The sequence below is a fragment of the Acomys russatus genome, chromosome 26, assembly GCF_903995435.1.
Source record: "Acomys russatus chromosome 26, mAcoRus1.1, whole genome shotgun sequence".
In the NCBI taxonomy this organism is placed as follows: Eukaryota; Metazoa; Chordata; class Mammalia; order Rodentia; family Muridae; genus Acomys; species Acomys russatus.
In genome coordinates, this window is record NC_067162.1 from 47,598,190 (window position 1) to 47,615,029 (window position 16,840).

Below are 16,840 nucleotides of genomic sequence, written 5' to 3' on the forward strand. Positions count from 1 at the left end.
GCCGCAGCTGACTATGATTTGCCTCGTGCTCTAGCGGAGTCGTGAGTCTGCCAGCTGCAGACAGTTTCTATGATTGCGTGATGTTTGGAATTCTGGGAACTTTTCAGAGGGTACATAAATGCTAGCGCCTCATAGACGTGGTTGGTGGTGGTTTAGGGCGGTCGGTTGTAGCTTGCTGGTGGCCGTGGTCAAAGAAGAGAAAAAAGGTAAGCAATTAGATTAAGAGATTTTCCTAATTCCTCTCTCCCCTCCAGCCTTGTTTCTCTCCTATCTAGTGTTAGGGGGTGAAACTGGGAAGATGCAGGTGGGGAGAGAAGAACCCACAAAGTAGCAAAGGCCAGCCACAAGAACCATCCCATGGTGAGGAGATGCTTTAGAGGCCCTGGAGAAGCTGGAGCTTGAAGGAGGAGGGAAGGCCACGACGATGCAGGGTGGGAGAGAGGATGGATTGAGTTGAAAGTTCTCTCTATCTGCCGGGGCAGTGGTGGCGCACACCTTTAATCCCAGCACTTGGGAGGCAGAGGCAGGCGGATCATTGTGAGTGCCAGGTCAGCCTGGTCTATAAAGCGAAGCCAGGAGAGCCAAGGCTACACAGAGAAACCCTGTCTCGACAAAAGAAAACAAAATATCAAAGATAAAACAGAGACTCTCCCGGTGGTGGTAGGGCTTTGAGACAGCTCTGAGCTTCCTCGTGCCTCTGACCTTGAGCACTGCTGTCTCCATCCAACAGGCCATGTGGGCGCTCTCTCACTCAAGCAGGTAGTAAGCCCCCTGCAGCCTCATCCCCAGAGGATCTGGGGTTTTAGTACTGATCCTGGGGCCACTTGCTGTGGCCATTTCTGAGGTGCTCCTGATTTAGTGACGTGCTGAGATGTCTCTCTGGGGACTATCAGAAGGACCAGTGAGCTTCCCTGAGGTACCAGCAGAGACATGAGGGCCAAGGGCCAGCAAGGGTTCCTAGCCCAATTGTTGGGGTGCCTTCCCAGTTCCTTACTGTGCAAGGAGAAGGCCCCCAAGGGAGAAGCAGGGTGCTTGGAGATTTCACCTGACAACCCCTAAATGAACTAGGAATTCAGCAGGAGGCAGCTAGGACCCCCAAAGCTACTCAAATGTGAACTAGATCCATTTGCTGGGCCCTTATCCTGCACCCTTACTTCCTCCAGGACAGGGGCTCTCGCAGCCTCTTCTCCCTGGTCCTGGTCCACCCCTGTACCCCATCAGAGTAGAGTCTGCTGTTGGTCTTTACCCGCCTGCACTGGGTGGCCAAGGGAGAATTGATTGACTCCAGAGGGAGAACAGGGTGTGGTTTGCCCCTGTCCGTGTCCCATGACCCCGATTCTGGCTCTCAGGCTCCTCCACAGTGTCTGGCCCCTTCTGCAGCTTGAGGTCTGAATGCCTTATGGCATCAATAGATAAGTAAGTTGCCCTCATCCACATATGAGATGACAGGAGCTCTGGGAGGGAAGAGCTTACATTCGATAACACAGCCAGGCCAGGGGGTGGGCCAGAGTAGGAGCAGAGGCCCCACTGGTGGAGCCTGGCTTTTCCTTACATCTTCCAAAGCCCACCAAGGAAGCTTTGCCACCACAGAATCTTAAAGCCACAGTGCAGCCCTGCCTCCAGCTCACCGCAAGTCACCAGACCCTCCCACAGTGTCGAAAGGCCTGTAGTGCTGCCAGAGGACATTCCAACGTGAGGTTGCTTTTGTTTCCCCTTACGGTGAGGGTGGAAAGAAGTCAAGCCTCCTTGTTGGAACAGAGGGTCCAAGGGCTCCCGAGGTTGGCCCTAGCAGGACTGATCCATTCCTAGGCTGAGGAACTGGCTGTCCCGGCTGGACCATACTTCAGTGAGAAGGGAAGTGATAAGGGGGTCAGAAGATGGAGGAAAACATGTGCCTCAAAATCCCAAGGCCGCCTCAGGACTCTGAGTCCAACAGAACAAACCCAACAATGTGTCTATACCCTGAGACTACAGGCGAGAGTCTCTGGCTTCCTAACTCAACTCGATGCCGGTGCTGTGACCTCTGAGGTGGAAAGCTCAGGTTACTGCCTGTTGCCCCAAAGGCTTGGTCATTCTACAGACTTTCAACCCAGAGACCCTGACCCTACCGGATGCTCCGAGTTACTGAGGGCTTGCGTGTCTTTCAGAGACGAGGAACAGCTGACATGTGTGAGGCATTAGCCCTGTCTGCTCTCCTTGGCACACTGTGGAGCCCCAGGGAGTTTCCCTTTTAAAGAAGTGGCCCTTCGAAGCTCGGGAGGACTCAGGAGCAGGCTGCCTGTCTCTCTGGGTTTCACTCGAAGGACTGAAGCCACATCTGTACCCCCCTGACCTGCGTATGCTTGTGGTGAGTGTTGGGGTGCTGGGAAGTAGAGCTGGGTGGAGGCCAAGTGATAATGAGGTACAGAAAGTCCTTTCCATTTCTGGGTAGAAAACATCATTTGAGCGGCGGGGGAGGGGGGGACCTTATGGATAGTGAGCAATGCGTAATTGAGAATGACATCACGCGACATCTTGAACGAAGAGGGTCTGCAAGGCGAGAGCTTTCAGATGGTAGACAGAGGGCTTTCATCAGCCCCAGGCAGAGTATGGTGTCCAGGAAGGGGAGGATGAAGCTAAAAGCGAGACTTTTTTTTTTTTTTTTAAATGCAGCAAGGGCATGCAAAGTTGGGGTGATGACCAAAGATGAGAAAGATGACCTTGTGGGGGCAGCTAACAGGACTCCCGGGCAGGATGAGAAGAGAGCTGAAGAAGTCACCAACCCGAGGGTGGGCTGGAGGGGAGGAAAGCAAGAGCCATTCAGGTGGCCTGAGGGGATCTCTCTTCACAGAGGTCAGCCAGGTATGCAGCTGGGAGATAGGCTGGTCGGCTGAGCCACCTGTGACCCAGTGACAGCCTCCCGGGGAGAGGGGATGGGGGGAGGCATAGGGCTAGACAACACGTGAGTCACCGCTCCACATGCAGCTTTCCAGGAAGCTTGTTTGGGGGGACCCTAGGTCCGAGAATCCACAAGAAGTCAGATAAAGCTGAAGGCAGCACTCGGGGTACCCGAGTGGCTGGGTGCATGCACCCTGGGCCACAGGTAAGTGTGGCAGGGGCTGCATGCGAAGTGTGTGAGCTGAGAGGATGGTAGGCTTCTGTGGGCACATATATAGCTTTGTATAGTGGTTTAGACATGTGAGTATCTGTTTGCTAAATATATATAAAATGTTTTCACACGTGCTGGGCGTGGTGGCGCATGCCCTTAATCCCAGCACTCCGGAGGCAGAGGCAGGCAGATCGCTGTGAGTTTGAGGCCAGCCTGGTCTACAAAGCGAGTCCAGGACAGCCAAGGCTACACAGAGAAACCCTGTCTTGAAAAACCAAAAAATAAATGTTTTCACACGTATTCTAAGGCATGTCCACACATCTGACCTGTTTGTTTGGGGTATGCCCAAGTGTTTCTGTCTATGGTGATCTGTGCAAATTTGTGGGACCTGACACATCTGTGTTTGCACGGATCCCTTTGCACAGAAGGTAGCATTCGGATATGGGTATGTGTGTCCATACATGTCTACTGCAGATGGCGTTTATGAGGGAGTATACTTGGAACATGTATATGTTACATGCACATAGAGGTCTGTGTTTTTGCTGGGTGGGGGTGTCACCCATGTGATTCAGACGTCTCAGTGTTTGGATGTGCCCTGTGACCTGTGTTTACGGAGGGCATGCAGCCACAGATCTGAGATCTCCATACTGCTGTGCAGTTCTCTCTAGTGCCCCATGGCAGGGGCAGGGGCATATGAACCCCTTTGAGTCTCACATTACAAGGGAAATGTGGAGGCAGCTTCCTAAGGTCCCACATCATAACTTGCCTTGGTACAAAGATCTGTGATAAGCTTTGGCTGCTAATTCATCCTGGGGCCCTTTGGTCAGAACTTGTTAACTCCGGGCTCATCAGAGTGCCCCAGCTCAGGGCGGTACATTTTCTGGCTTGGGAAATGGCTTACTGATCCACTGTTGCTCTCTCTCTATGGCATCCTGTCTGACTCTGGTTGGAACCGCATAGAGGTGTTTAGGTATTGTATGTTTGTTCTTACTGTGTTCCTCTGCTTTGGGTAAGTAAGCATGCTTTTCTAATGAATACCACAGTCCTGAACACAGAAGACAGGGCAAGATTCAGAGCCAACTGTCACTTTGAAAGCAACACTTGCGGCAAGGTTTGAGTGGGGATTTCCTGAGAAATGATTACCAAGGCAGGCAGAAAGCAGTGTCTGAAACACACACACACACACACACACACACACACACACACACACACACACACACACACGCACACACAGCTACACACACAGACGAAATAAACTAAAATGTAAAAAGCAGCCAGGTGCAGTGGCACACACCTGTAATCCCAGCACCCAGGAGGCAGAGGCAGGCAGATCTCTGTGGGTTTGAGGCCAGCCTGGTCTACAAAGTGAGTCCAGGACAGCCAGGGCTACACAGAGAAGCCCTGTCTCCAAAAACCAAAACAAACAAATCAAAATGTAAAAAGAAAAAGAGCTGGATGACCTAAGGAGCCACTTGGCCTGCTGCTGTCCATACGTCAGGGCTGTCAGCTAGCCCTTCACCTGCTGCTGTCTATATGTCAGGGCTGTCAGCTAGCCCTTCAGTGGAGCTGTTCAACATCACACGGTGACAAGGGACTGCGAAGGGACTGTCAGGGGAGCTGCCCAGGCCAGCAGATGTTGCAGAGAGCTGGAGTTGAAGTTGGTTGACATTGGATTTTGGAAATGTCCAGGATGAGATGAGAGAGAAAAAGGTAAGAGACAGAAAGAGACAGAGACAGAGACCCAGAAAAAGAGACACAGAGAGAAAACACACAGAGGGAGAAAGAGAACTGGGCTGGAGAGATGGCTCAGTGGTTAAGAGCCCTGTCTGCTCTTCCAAGGTCCTGAATTCAACTCCCAGCAACCACATGGTGGCTCACAACCGCCTATACTGAGATCTGGTGCCCTCTTCTGGTGTGCAAGCTCACATGTAGGCAGAACACTATAAATAATAAATAAATAAAACTTTAGGGGGAAAAATAAACAGAACTATAACCCAGTCAAGGCAGGAAAACAATAAGAGACACCCTTGAGACAGAAATCTTCCAGAACCAGGACAGCTTTTCTCAACAATGCTTTCGATTCACTTTAAGAATGCTGCTGTTAGCTGGGCACGCCTTTAATCCCAGCACTGTTGAGGAAGAGGCAGATGCCTCTGTGAGTTCAAGGCCACCTTGGTCTACAAAGCAAGTCCAAGACACATAGAGAACACAAGTAACACAGAGAAACCCTGTCTCGAAAAAACAACAACAACAACGACAACAAAAACTAAGGCTGTTGTTAGCCGGGTGTGGTGGCGCATGCCTTTAATCCCAGCACTTCAGAGGGCAGAGGCATGTGGATCACTGTGAGTTCGAGGCCAACCTGGTCTACAAAGTGAGTCTAGGACAGCCAAGGCTACACAGAGAAACCCTGTCTCAAAAAAAAAAAAAAAAAAAAAAAAAAAAAAAAAAAAAAGAACCCTGTGAGAATCCCACACAGCACAGCCCACTTTGCCGTTGCACTAGCCTTAAACATCAAGTAGGGAGCAACAGGGATCGCTAGCTGTGAAATGGAAGGCCCAGAACACAGGAAAACAGAGGCTGGAGCTCATTCAGCAAACCAAGAAACTCAGTTCACTACAGAGGGCTATGGCTTTCATAACCAGAGCAGGATGCCAAGGGGAAGAACAAGAAGGCAGTCTTGGGAACTTGAATGTATAATTTCTGAAATAAAACATGAAGACAAAGAGAGGAAGTCACTCAGCTGGGCATGGTGGTGCATGCCTTTAATCCCCGCATTCGGGAGGCAGAGGCAGCCTTGAGGAAGTCACTCAAGGCTCAAGGGCACAGAAGAAGTCACACACACACACACACACACACACACACACACACACACCTCTGAAACAAGGCGGGGCATTGTGGGTGATCTTAGCAAGAGTACTAAAAGTTCAAGGCCAGCCAAGGCACTGCCTCAAGATGCAAAGCAGGGTGTGGGGAGATAGTTCAGTAGGTAAACTAGTTGCCACACAAGCCTGAGTGCCTGCGTTTGAGCCTTAGAACTCATGTAAGAGCTTGTGTGTAAGAAGCTCAGACAGGCAGCTCACCGGCTGGCCAGCCTAGCCCAATGAATCGGTAAAACCCAGGTCCCGAAGGAAGAGACATCCTGTCTCCAAACCCTTGAGCCTGAGGAATACCACCAACAGTCTGCCTCGGGCTTAGTGTGCACACATTTCAGAAACAAAATGGTCTAGTCTGGTGGGCTACTCCACGTGTATACACAATGTATCCCTGCACATACAAGCCCACACCTACCCTTACATGCACACACCCACAAGAGAGGTGGAAAAGAGGGCTGGGATGGGCAGTGGGGCAAATAAGGATAAAACATAACATATGTACGTATGAAAATGTCTATAAAGTGAGGAGCCAGACATGTACCTCGGCTGGGTGGGTCCTTTCCGAGCATACATGAAGCTCCAGGGCTCTATTCATTCCCGGTGCCACATATGACCAGGTGTGTTAGCACACACCTGTAACCAAACACAGGCACAGCGGAAGGCTGGAGGACCATAAATTCAGGGTCACTCTCAACTAATAATTTGGAGGATACATGAGACCTTGTCTTTAAGAAAACAAAACCAAGGGCCTGGCATGGTGGCACATGCCTTTAATCCCAGCACTCGGTAGGCAGAGGCAGGCAGATTACTTTGAGTTCAAGGCCAGCCTGATCTGCAGAGTAAGTCTAGGACAGCCAAAGCTACACAGAGAAATCTTGTCTTGAAAAACCAAAAAACCAACAAAACAAAAACAGCCCTCAAAGTCAAGCATGTCATTCATTGACAAATCACAGAACCATCAAAAAAGAAAAAGCATGCCCTCTGCAAAGGACTGGGATAGTAAAATATTTTATTTTATTTTTTTGAGGGGGGAGGGTTTCGAGACAGGGTTTCTCTGTGTAGCCTTGGCTGTCCTGGACTTGCTTTGTAGACCAGGCTGGCCTCGAACTCACAGAGATCTGCCTACCTCTGCCTCCAGAGTGCTGGGATTAAAGGCGTGCACCACCACTCCCAGCTATATTATTTACATATCATTACCCGACATTTCTGAGCCATGACTTCAAGTTCATGGGAAAATGGTTTACAGCCCAGACCTGCACATCCAAACAAAACTGTTGGCCTGGTGTGAAAGCTAAATCGACGTACGACAGGCTTGCCAAAGCTCAGACATGTTGTCTCTCCACACCCACTGCCAGCAAAGGTTGTGAGGATTCCTCCTAATCAAGTGAGAGGCAAAGCCAAAAGAGGAACAGTGAGAGCGCAGATAGCAGAAAGGAGCTTAGCTCCCAGCTGGCAGCCAGGGATCCCAGAGGAGGCACAGTCGGTGAGAGCGTCTTGGGGGAGAGCAGGCTGTAGTATCAGGAGCCTGGAAGACTGTAAGAATGTCCCATTGGCACCCAGCGGGAGAATGTGAGGCAGGCAGAAGTTCAGAACAAACGGCAAGACACATGGGTTTGTTTGGTTTGGGTTTTTGGTTTTTCCAGAAAGGGTTTCTCTTGTGTAGCCTTGGCTGTCCTGGACTAGCTTTGTGGACCAGGCTGGCCTCGAACTCACAGCGATCCTCCTGCCTCTGAGGTGTACATTCTCGTTCTTACTGCATGGGTCTGTCCACCCCTCCCTATTGCTTCCAGCACCACAGCAGTGCCTGGGCCATTCTGGAAATGCTGTCTGAGCTCTGGTCTCCGTGCCTGGGAACAGCTCTGTCTATGCTTCCCCAGGAAGGGCTGAGCCATCTGTTTAGACCTGCTTGGTTCCAGATGATGCACTTCTTCCTATGTGTGAGCTTAAATTCATTCAAATTTGTTGTTACTGAGACAGGGTCTCCTGTTACCAAACTGGCCTTCAACTCTTTTGCTTTGTTTTTCTTTTTTGTTTTTTTTTTTTTTGAGACAGGGTTTCTCTGTGTAGCCCTGGCTGTCCAGGAACTTGCTCTGTAGACCAGGCTGGCCTCAAACTCATAGAGATCCACCTGCCTTTGCCTCTCAGGTGCTGAGATTAAAGGTGTGTGTACCAACACTGCCCAGTTTGGCCTTGAATTCTTAGCCTCTTACCCCCATAGCCCAAGTGCCAAGATTATACAAATACAATACTACACCTTACATAGATTTTGTTGTTGTTGCTGTTGTTTGTATTTTTTTTTTAATGTGCTTTGGTGTTTTTCCTGCATGTATGTCTGTGTGAAGGTGTCAGATCTTGGAGTTACAACAGACAGTTGTGAGCTGCCATGTGGGTACTGGGAATTGAACCCAGGTCCGTTAGAAGAGCAGTCAGTGGTCTTAAGTGCTGAGCCATCTCTCCAGCCCCCCATGGATTGTTAAAAACTACTGTTAAGGGGCTGGAGAGATGGCCTAGAGGTTTAGAGCACTGTCTGCTCTTCCAGAGGCTCTGAGTTCAATTCCCAGCAACCACATGGTGGCTCACAGCCATCTATAATATGATCTGATGCCATCTTCTGGCATGCAGGTGTACATGCAGGCAGAGCACAGTATACATAATAATAAATAAATATAGCCAGGCGTGGTGATGCATGCCTTTAATCCCAGCACTAGGGAGGCAGAGGCAGGTGGATTGCTATCTACAAAATAAGTCCAGGACAGACAAGGCTACACAGAGAAACTCTGTCTCAAAAACCCAAACCAAACCAAACAAACCAACCAACCAAACAAACAAACAAAACAAAACACAAAGACACGATCACATTGCAAACCCAGGGGTGTGTAGAAGCTGTCAGAATAGGAGGCCTCCATGCCCCTACGGCTCAAGGGCCTGAGGGTGACCTAAGATGACCCAGATGCCACAGAGGTCCATGGGTCATGGCACTTTTTGTACAGGGTTCTGGTCCTCAGGATTTGTGCACAGAGACAGTGGGAGCTATGACGGTGGCATGGGTGTGGCTCTTCTCTGATGAGACACACTGACAACAGCCACATGACCTGGGCTCCCCAGCAACCATTTGAGGTGCTATCAACAGGAGGGAAAGTGAGGCTCAGGGGCCCAGGCACCTGCTAAGGAAATATAGCTGACTATGACCTTTCTTCTCAGGTTAGAGGTGGGGTGGGGGAAGAGAGGCCTTGGTGCCTGGAGGTGGGTAGGCACCCTTATTGGATACTGCAGTCTTGGCCTGGCAGAATTCAGGCACTCATAGTGAACTTACAGTGGGCCCCCAAAGGGCAGGTCTGAGTAAAGGTAGCCTCCAGGACAGCTGTGCCAGCAAGCCAGAGGACAAGCCCCTTCCCAGTGGCTCTCAGGGTCTGGAATCCTCTCCCTAGTCAATGCAGCAACGCCCAGTATGGGATCATCTTTGCTACTTACCCTGAAAGGCAATGGGATGGTTACTCATAGAATATTGGCAGTTGTAAACAGGACTCACAGTCTTAATTACCTGGACCAAAGGCCTCTGTCCTTTCTCCTGACAGGCACAGCAACTCCCTCAGGTCCTTAGACACTATTTTTTTTTCTCCCTGCGCATAGGCCAGCACAGAAGTGCCAAGGCAGCTCTGGAAGCAGATCACTGGGAACTTTGGAATGTGTCTGTCTAGGAAACAAATGTTGATCCTCTGGTGGCTCTGGCCTCTACTGGCCATCTGTGCTTCAGACTTATTCCGGGACACGGCAGAGAGAATCATGAGGGACACACCGGTCATCGATGGGTGAGTGGAAGCTTCTACACCTCTGCTGGGCGCTCACTTCCCCGCTGTACCATGGTTCTTGTCTTCCTCTGGCCTCAGTTTCTCAGTGGAGTCTTAGGACATGAAAGGGGCTCTATAGAGGGACGGGAAAGGAGTTAGTGTTCCAGCACCAGCTCCCAGGCCTCTGGGAGCCCAGGGTTGGGTTGGGTCTGGGGGATTCTGAGGTCTCCCACCTCTCTAGTCAGATGTCAGAGGGAGGGAAGTCCCCTGCCTGAATCTCAGCTGAAAAGCTGAGGTGATGACGGCTTTGCCCCAAGAAGGTCCCCTTCTGGCTGTCCTCCGTCTCGCTACCCAGTGCCTCTCTTGTTTCTTTGTGGAGGTCACAGTGAGTGTGGAGGTACTGCAAATGTTCATCCCAAACTGCCCCCTTCCCCCTGACACCACTAGAAGACCTCTTGCCTTTACCTCTCAGTGGCCGAAGCATGGTCACTCCACTTCTAGCTATTGCTTCCGCTTCCTCTGCTGGCCAATCACGTGCCCATTGGGCTGTTATGAAAGCCTCTGGTGGACCTTGCACCAGCACACTTGATCCGTGAAACACACACAGGCTAGAACTGCAGTTTGGCCTGGCAGAGATGGCTCTGTTCCCTCAGGAGACAGGAGTCTGGTGGTCCCGTTTTGTCTTCCCATGGAGGGTGGAGAGAGATGAGGAAAGAGTTGGGCAGAGTGGCTGTAAGGATAGTGAGGGGCTCCTGGGCTATCTAGGGCCCCCCGCTCGAGTGTTTCACCTCTCCCCAGCACCTACAATGAGGATGAGCTTCCTAGACAGGCTGCAAGTGTCCTCAGGCAAAAGTCCCTTCCCTGGAGCCTGCCTAGCCCTGCCTCAGGGAGCTGGCAAGGCCGCCTTGGCTGCCCCGTGCCCATTCATTTATCCATTCATTAAATGTATCATGATCAGCTGGGCATTGGTGGCGCACGCCTTTAATCCCAGCACTCAGGAGGCAGAGGCAGGCAGATCGCTGTGAGTTCGAGGCCAGCCTGGTCTACAAAGTGAGTCCAGGACAGCCAAGGCTACACAGAGAAACCCTGTCTCAAAAAAAAAAAAAAAAAAGTGTATCATGATCAGTCTGTGCCGAGTGCAAAGGGTGAGGTAAGAGGGGGTGACAGTCCAGCCCATTCCCCGAGCCTCTTCTGGGAATGATAGGCTCATTGCCAGAGACTGAACCTTGTAACCCTTTGCTGAAGGAATAACTGGGCACCCGCCCTAGGGAGGGGCACGTTCCCTAAGCTTTCCAAAGGAGCTTCCTGCATTGAATAGCTTTGGAAAAGCCATTCCTGGGAGTGGATGGAGTCAGGGTGAAGGAAAACAGGTAGGTGGTAGGTGACCCAGCACATGGACTTAACAAACCCGAGTCAACTATCACTGGGTGAGGATGGGTGTAGCTGCTTCCGCTGCCCTTGGGAAGCTGAGGCTAAAGGCTCATTGAAGGGTTAAGGCCAGCCTGGATCCCATAATGACCTCAGAGATGCACTGGTCAACCATGAGCCGGGGTTTGTTATGAGAGACACCTCACTCCCCAGAAGCGAGGCCAGGCTACTCCCTCCAAGTCATGGCTTTCCCTGCAAGGGACAAATTCAATCTCTGAACTGAAAATGTCATATTCCGTTATGGTGCCTGCCATGGTTCCCTGGCCAAGCCCCAGGAGATTTGGCAGCAGAGCAGAGGCCTGTCCTTTCCTCCTGCCTGGTGGTGGGGTTGGGTATGAGAAGGCCAGGCTAGCCATGCTCCGCTCATGGTCACGTGGCCTGGAGTGAAATTAGGGAGTTCACCTGTGTGCCGGGTGCGCTCAAGTTAGAGGCAGTCCATCTCCGAGGCCTGCACGTTAGCCTTGAGCTGGGGAATTTTGAACCAGCCTGCAAACCAGCTGGTTCAGGGCCTCCTGACCCAAGCCGACTTCCCAGTCCATTTTGGACCCCTCCCTGGTTCTTCCCCAGGCACAACGACTTGCCTTGGCAACTGCTGACTTTGTTCAACAATAAGCTACGGGACCAGAAGGCCAACTTGAACACACTGAATGAAACACACACCAACATCCCCAAGCTGAAGGCTGGCTTTGTGGGGGGCCAGGTACATCCTCTGGCCTCTCATTTGCTCTCTACTGGGGTCTCCCCTACATCTCCGTGGGACTGGTTAAGTATGGCCTACCTTAGTTGAGGCATGTCTCATGGGCCCTGGGGGGATTCTAAAACAAGAGAGCAGACCCATGTGTACACCATGGTGGGCTCAAGTATCAGTGGTCTGAAAAATCAACTATTCCCCTCGGCCCCCAGTTCTGGTCTGCATACATGCCGTGTGACACCCAAAACAAAGATGCCGTGAAAAGAATATTGGAACAGATGGATGTCATCCACCGAATGTGCCAACTCTATCCCGAGACCTTCTTGTGCGTCACCACTAGTTCAGGTAGTGTCCCACCAAGGCCTTCACATCCTCCTGCCAGGGTTGGCTTTGAGTAGGGGGCGGGACTTTGAATCCGGAATGTCCAGCGCCAACACTCTCTCTTGTTTTCTGGAGATATCTCACGGGCTTTCCAGGATGGGAAAGTGGCCAGTCTGATTGGCGTGGAAGGGGGCCACTTGATCGACAGCAGCCTCGGTGTCCTGCGAGCACTCTACCATCTGGGTATGCGGTACCTGACCCTCACCCACAACTGCAACACACCCTGGTAAGGGGTCCCCGTGAAGACCCTGGGATGTGATCAGAAAAGGAAACCACATGGCCTCTGTCATGCCCCAGAACCCTGGCCTCTCCTGAGCTCCGGGCCAGGCCTTGTTAGCGGGGCAGGTGAGTGTGGGCTGAGGCTACTGCGCTGCTCCTGAGACCCACGTGTGTCTTTCTTCAGGGCAGATAACTGGCTGGTGGACAAAGGAGAGGACAAGGCTGAGAGCCAAGGACTGTCAGACTTTGGGATGGTAAGGGGGAAGGGTCACAGTCCCCAAAGGACAGGACAGAGGGCTAGGAGGGTTTCAGTACAAAGTGTCATACCTCAGTGGACTTTGGTGCCCTCCCGGGTAGCACAACCTCCAGCCACTAAAGGCTTCATTGACGTCTAGTGCTGCCTTTCCTGTGCCTCAAGTTCGGAATGTCTGGAAAGTGTATCCGATCGTACCCCTCCCCCACCCCCCAGCGTGTGCTGAAGGAGCTCAACCGCCTGGGTGTCATGATTGATTTATCCCACGTGTCTGTGGCCACCATGGAGGCTGCTCTGCGGTTTTCCAAGGCCCCGGTCATCTTCAGCCACTCCTCTGCCTACAGCCTGTGTCCACACAGGCGGAACGTACCTGACGACATACTGCAGCTGGTGGTAAGGGGTGGAGAAGTGAAGGGGAGCCCTTTGCCTCCTGTGGGTCCCTCTCCAGCGTTCACCTCCAACCTCTCTCTGAGCAGAAGACCAAGAAGAGTCTGGTGATGGTAAACTTCTACAGCGAGTTTGTATCCTGCTCAACGGACGCCACCTTGTCCCAAGTGGCTGGTAAGTGGGCATGACCACACAGTGGCCAAGTAGGGGAGGGCCACTTAGGGCTCAGGGCTCACAGCTGCTACTCCCTACAGACCACCTGGACCACATCAAGAAGGTGGCAGGCCCTGAGGCTGTGGGCCTTGGAGGAGATTTTGATGGTGTTACCAAGTAAGAGTGACATCTTGTCCTATTTGTGCGTCCTGATGGGCCAGGGGAGGGAAAGTGTGTCCTGAGTCCAGTGCAGGGCATTTTGCTGCAAGCCTGCTCTTTTGGCCTGCATCTGCATGGAGAGTGCCCCATCTACAAAGCCTGGTCTTCTTGGTCTTGGCACAGGCTGCCTGTGGGACTGGAGGATGTCTCCAAGTACCCAGATCTGATAGCGGAGCTTCTCAGGAGGAACTGGACAGAGACGGAGGTCAAAGGCGTCCTAGCTCAGAACCTGCTGCGGGTCTTCTCTGATGTGGAACTGGTGAGGAGACAGGGGCCACCTGGGTGAGGAGACAGGGGCCACCTGGGTGAGGAGACAGGGGCCACCTGGTGAGGAGACAGGGGCCACCTGGTGAGGAGACAGGGGCCACCTGGTGAGAAGATAGGGGCCACCTGGTGAGGAGACAGGGGCCACCTGGTGAGGAGACAGGGGCCACCTGGTGAGGAGACAGGGGCCACCTGGGTGAGGAGACAGGGGCCACCTGGTGAGGAGACAGGGGCCACCTGGGTTTCCTGTCCTTCCCCCGACCCACGAGGCAGGAGGCCTAACATGGGTCTGTCTGCAGGTAAGCAATAGCATGCAAGCTCCTGAGGAAGACTCTATCTCCCTGGACAAGTTGGATGGCTCCTGCAGGACACACCATGGCTACTCACAGGCCCCCAGCATTCACTTCCAGACAGGGGCCCTGCTGACCTCCCTAGCCTCCCTGCTCCTCAGTCTGCATCTTCTGTGACATCCTAAGGACCAGAACCTCCTTCCATGCTCCCAGAGCTCAGGGAAGACTGGACAAGCCCAGAGTCTCTGTTGTCATATAAAACCACGCCCTCTCCCCAACAAGCAGTGGGCCTCCCTGGGGACAGCTCAAGACACAGGCATGCAATAAACGTGACACCCCTGTGAGCACTCAGTAGGTTTGCTGTCAGTGTCTTGGCCCTGGAAGGTTCTCCGACCATCAAGAGGACAGATTCTGTGACATGGGACACGGGAGTGAGTACCTGAGTTCTTGGAGAAGGCTAGGAGGAACGCAGAGGTCTGCCAAAGGTCTTGCGTGAGCATCGGCTAGTTTAAAAATATCATGGTTCAGGTTCCAGTGGCTACCTTCCCCCACCACTGTGCAGGTACCACATGTACATGAGTCCCTACACACACATGTACTGTGTACACACAGCCCACACACATACACACCCAGATGCACGTATGTCATACATGGGCACATGTACTCTGACTCATACCATACAAAGTCACACATAGACCCATGTGTATCTGGGTTCTATAGTGCTGGGAAGGGACCCAGGAAATCTGAATTTGGTCTAGCCTTGAAGGGTAGGATCCCGATGGGATGGGTACTAGGGCTGTCACACAGCTAACAGCAGCTCTTTCCAGATTCACAGGGCAGAGGCAGTACCATGTGTTACCTAGCATGGCTGCCAATGTGAGGTGAGCATCAGGCCTCGCAATGAGGGCATTCAAGGATGAGCCTTGTGAGCAAACCTGAGAGGGGTAGCATGGAACAATCCTGCTGAGTGGCCAGTGACTCCTTTCTGGTCCATGATGCTGGGATCCTCCTCATGGACATGGGCAAGGTGCCCCACCCCACAAAAGGGTGAAGGTAGCACTGTCCGAGCAGCTGAAGCCTCATGGCCATATATTTCTTTCAGCTCTACTTTCCCTGAATGAAGACCAGGTAGGTGATAACCACAGCCCATGGAGACTGGCCATAGGGCCGTCCACCTGGTGTGTGTGTGTGTTTTCTTGAGGCAGGCTCTCATGTATTCCAGGTGGCCCTCCAACTCACCATGCAACCTTAGATGATCTTGAACTATTTCTTTTTTGGCTTTTCGAGTCAGGGTTTCTCTGTGTAGCCTTGACTGTCCTGGACTCTATAAGAGTAGGCTGGCTTGAATTCACAGGGATCCACCTGCCTCTGCCTCCTGAGTGCTGGGATTAAAGGCATGTGTCAGCACTGTGCAGCGATCTTGAACTTCTGATCCTCCTGCCTCCACCTCCCAAGTGCTGTGATTACAGGTACAGAGCACTTCACTTGCTGCTGAGGATCAACCCTGCGACTTGGTGGACTCTGCGCAAGGATGAACAACTGAGCCCACCCCAAGTTGGCTTTCAGAGTCCTCCATGACCCCACTACCCATTTGCATGTGCCACCAGGGAATGGAAGGACAGGCCTTCCACCCCACCCCCACCCCAAGTCTCTGGGTATTAGCACAGAACAAGACTTGGTCCTGTCCCTCGGTGTGTCACAACATGGCCCAAGTAGTATCCTTCTTACTCTGGTCTGTCTTGAGGGACACCCTCTGACTGCAGGGAAAATGCTTAGGAAATGTTTCTGTGCCCACTGTCTGGCCAATGCAGTGGAAATAGTCCCCCTGGTGTATTTCCAATGTATTACACTTCATTTTGCCACCTGGGAAGTAAACCGGCAGAAGTTCTAAAATAATCCTAGACCTTGGCTCTCTCAGGGGCTGAGGCAAGAAGGCTGTGAGAGCGAGGTCAGCCCAGGCTACATAGTAAGACCTTGCCTTGAGGCCAGAGTTGGAGGACCTTGAATTCAAAAGCAGCTTGGGCTACGTAACAAGACCCTGTCTCAAAATTTCTAGTTGCTTAAAATAATCTGTTGTTGTTGGCAGGGTCTCCGGTAACTAAGAGTGGCCCAGGATGATTTTGATTCCTGAAGCCTAAAACAGTAACTCTCACTGCAGCTCCCGCTGGGGTGACACATCTCACCTGGTTCTCAAGAGTCCTTCCTGCTTGACGAAGTTGTTTTGTTCACCAGTCCCCTTTTTCTACTTTGGGTCACCATCTTTCTCTTTTATTTTAAAACGATGAGGCTGTGCATGGTGGCACACAGCTTTTATTCCAGCACTCAGGAGGCAGAGGCAGGTAAATCTCTGTGAGTGGTGGTCAGACAGCTAAGGCTATGTAGAGAAACCCTGTCTCAAAACAAACAAACAAAAACGTGTGTTTGTGTAAGTGGGCACAAGCATACCACGACTTTTGAGGGTTGTTCGTCTCCTTCCATCATGGGGTCCGTGAACCTCAACTCAGCAGGATTAGTAAGGAGCCTTTACCCACTGACCATCTTCTTGTCCTAAGTGTCCACCTCCTGCGACACCCAGCCTTGCCTGGGCACCTGAGGCCAGGGATTGATTCTGCAGCAGGGTTCACAGAGGGGCATGAAGCTGGGGACAGCCGCAGACGCAGGTTCTAATCTTGATGTACAGCAAGATATCTGGGTTTTCCTCTGTTTGTCTAACACAGATGAGTAAGGCAGTGCTTTGAGATATCTGGACCAGGGGCTGGAGAGATGGCTCAGTGGTTAAGAGCACTGCTTGTTCTTCCAAAGA

The 16,840-nt window shown here is 52.0% G+C and overlaps 1 protein-coding gene across 1 annotated transcript; it reads left to right on the forward strand.

Annotated features, from left to right (window-relative positions):
- Positions 1-1,705: 1,705 nt before the first annotated feature.
- Positions 1,706-14,388, forward strand: Dpep1 (dipeptidase 1). Its single transcript, XM_051168978.1, has 11 exons — positions 1,706-2,347; positions 9,595-9,773; positions 11,748-11,880; positions 12,084-12,216; positions 12,328-12,478; positions 12,656-12,725; positions 12,941-13,117; positions 13,201-13,285; positions 13,366-13,441; positions 13,607-13,742; positions 14,047-14,388. The coding sequence occupies exons 1-11, from the start codon at positions 2,339-2,341 to the stop codon at positions 14,212-14,214; spliced, it is 1,317 nt and encodes a 438-aa protein (XP_051024935.1). The 5' UTR covers positions 1,706-2,338; the 3' UTR covers positions 14,215-14,388.
- Positions 14,389-16,840: the final 2,452 nt, after the last annotated feature.

Excerpts from the sequence above, each read along its gene's own strand:
- Dpep1 (XM_051168978.1), top strand. Across the intron at positions 13,442-13,606 it reads GATTTTGATGGTGTTACCAA|GCTGCCTGTGGGACTGGAGG; the intron begins GTAAGAGTGACA and ends GTCTTGGCACAG. Across the intron at positions 13,743-14,046 it reads TCTTCTCTGATGTGGAACTG|GTAAGCAATAGCATGCAAGC; the intron begins GTGAGGAGACAG and ends GTCTGTCTGCAG.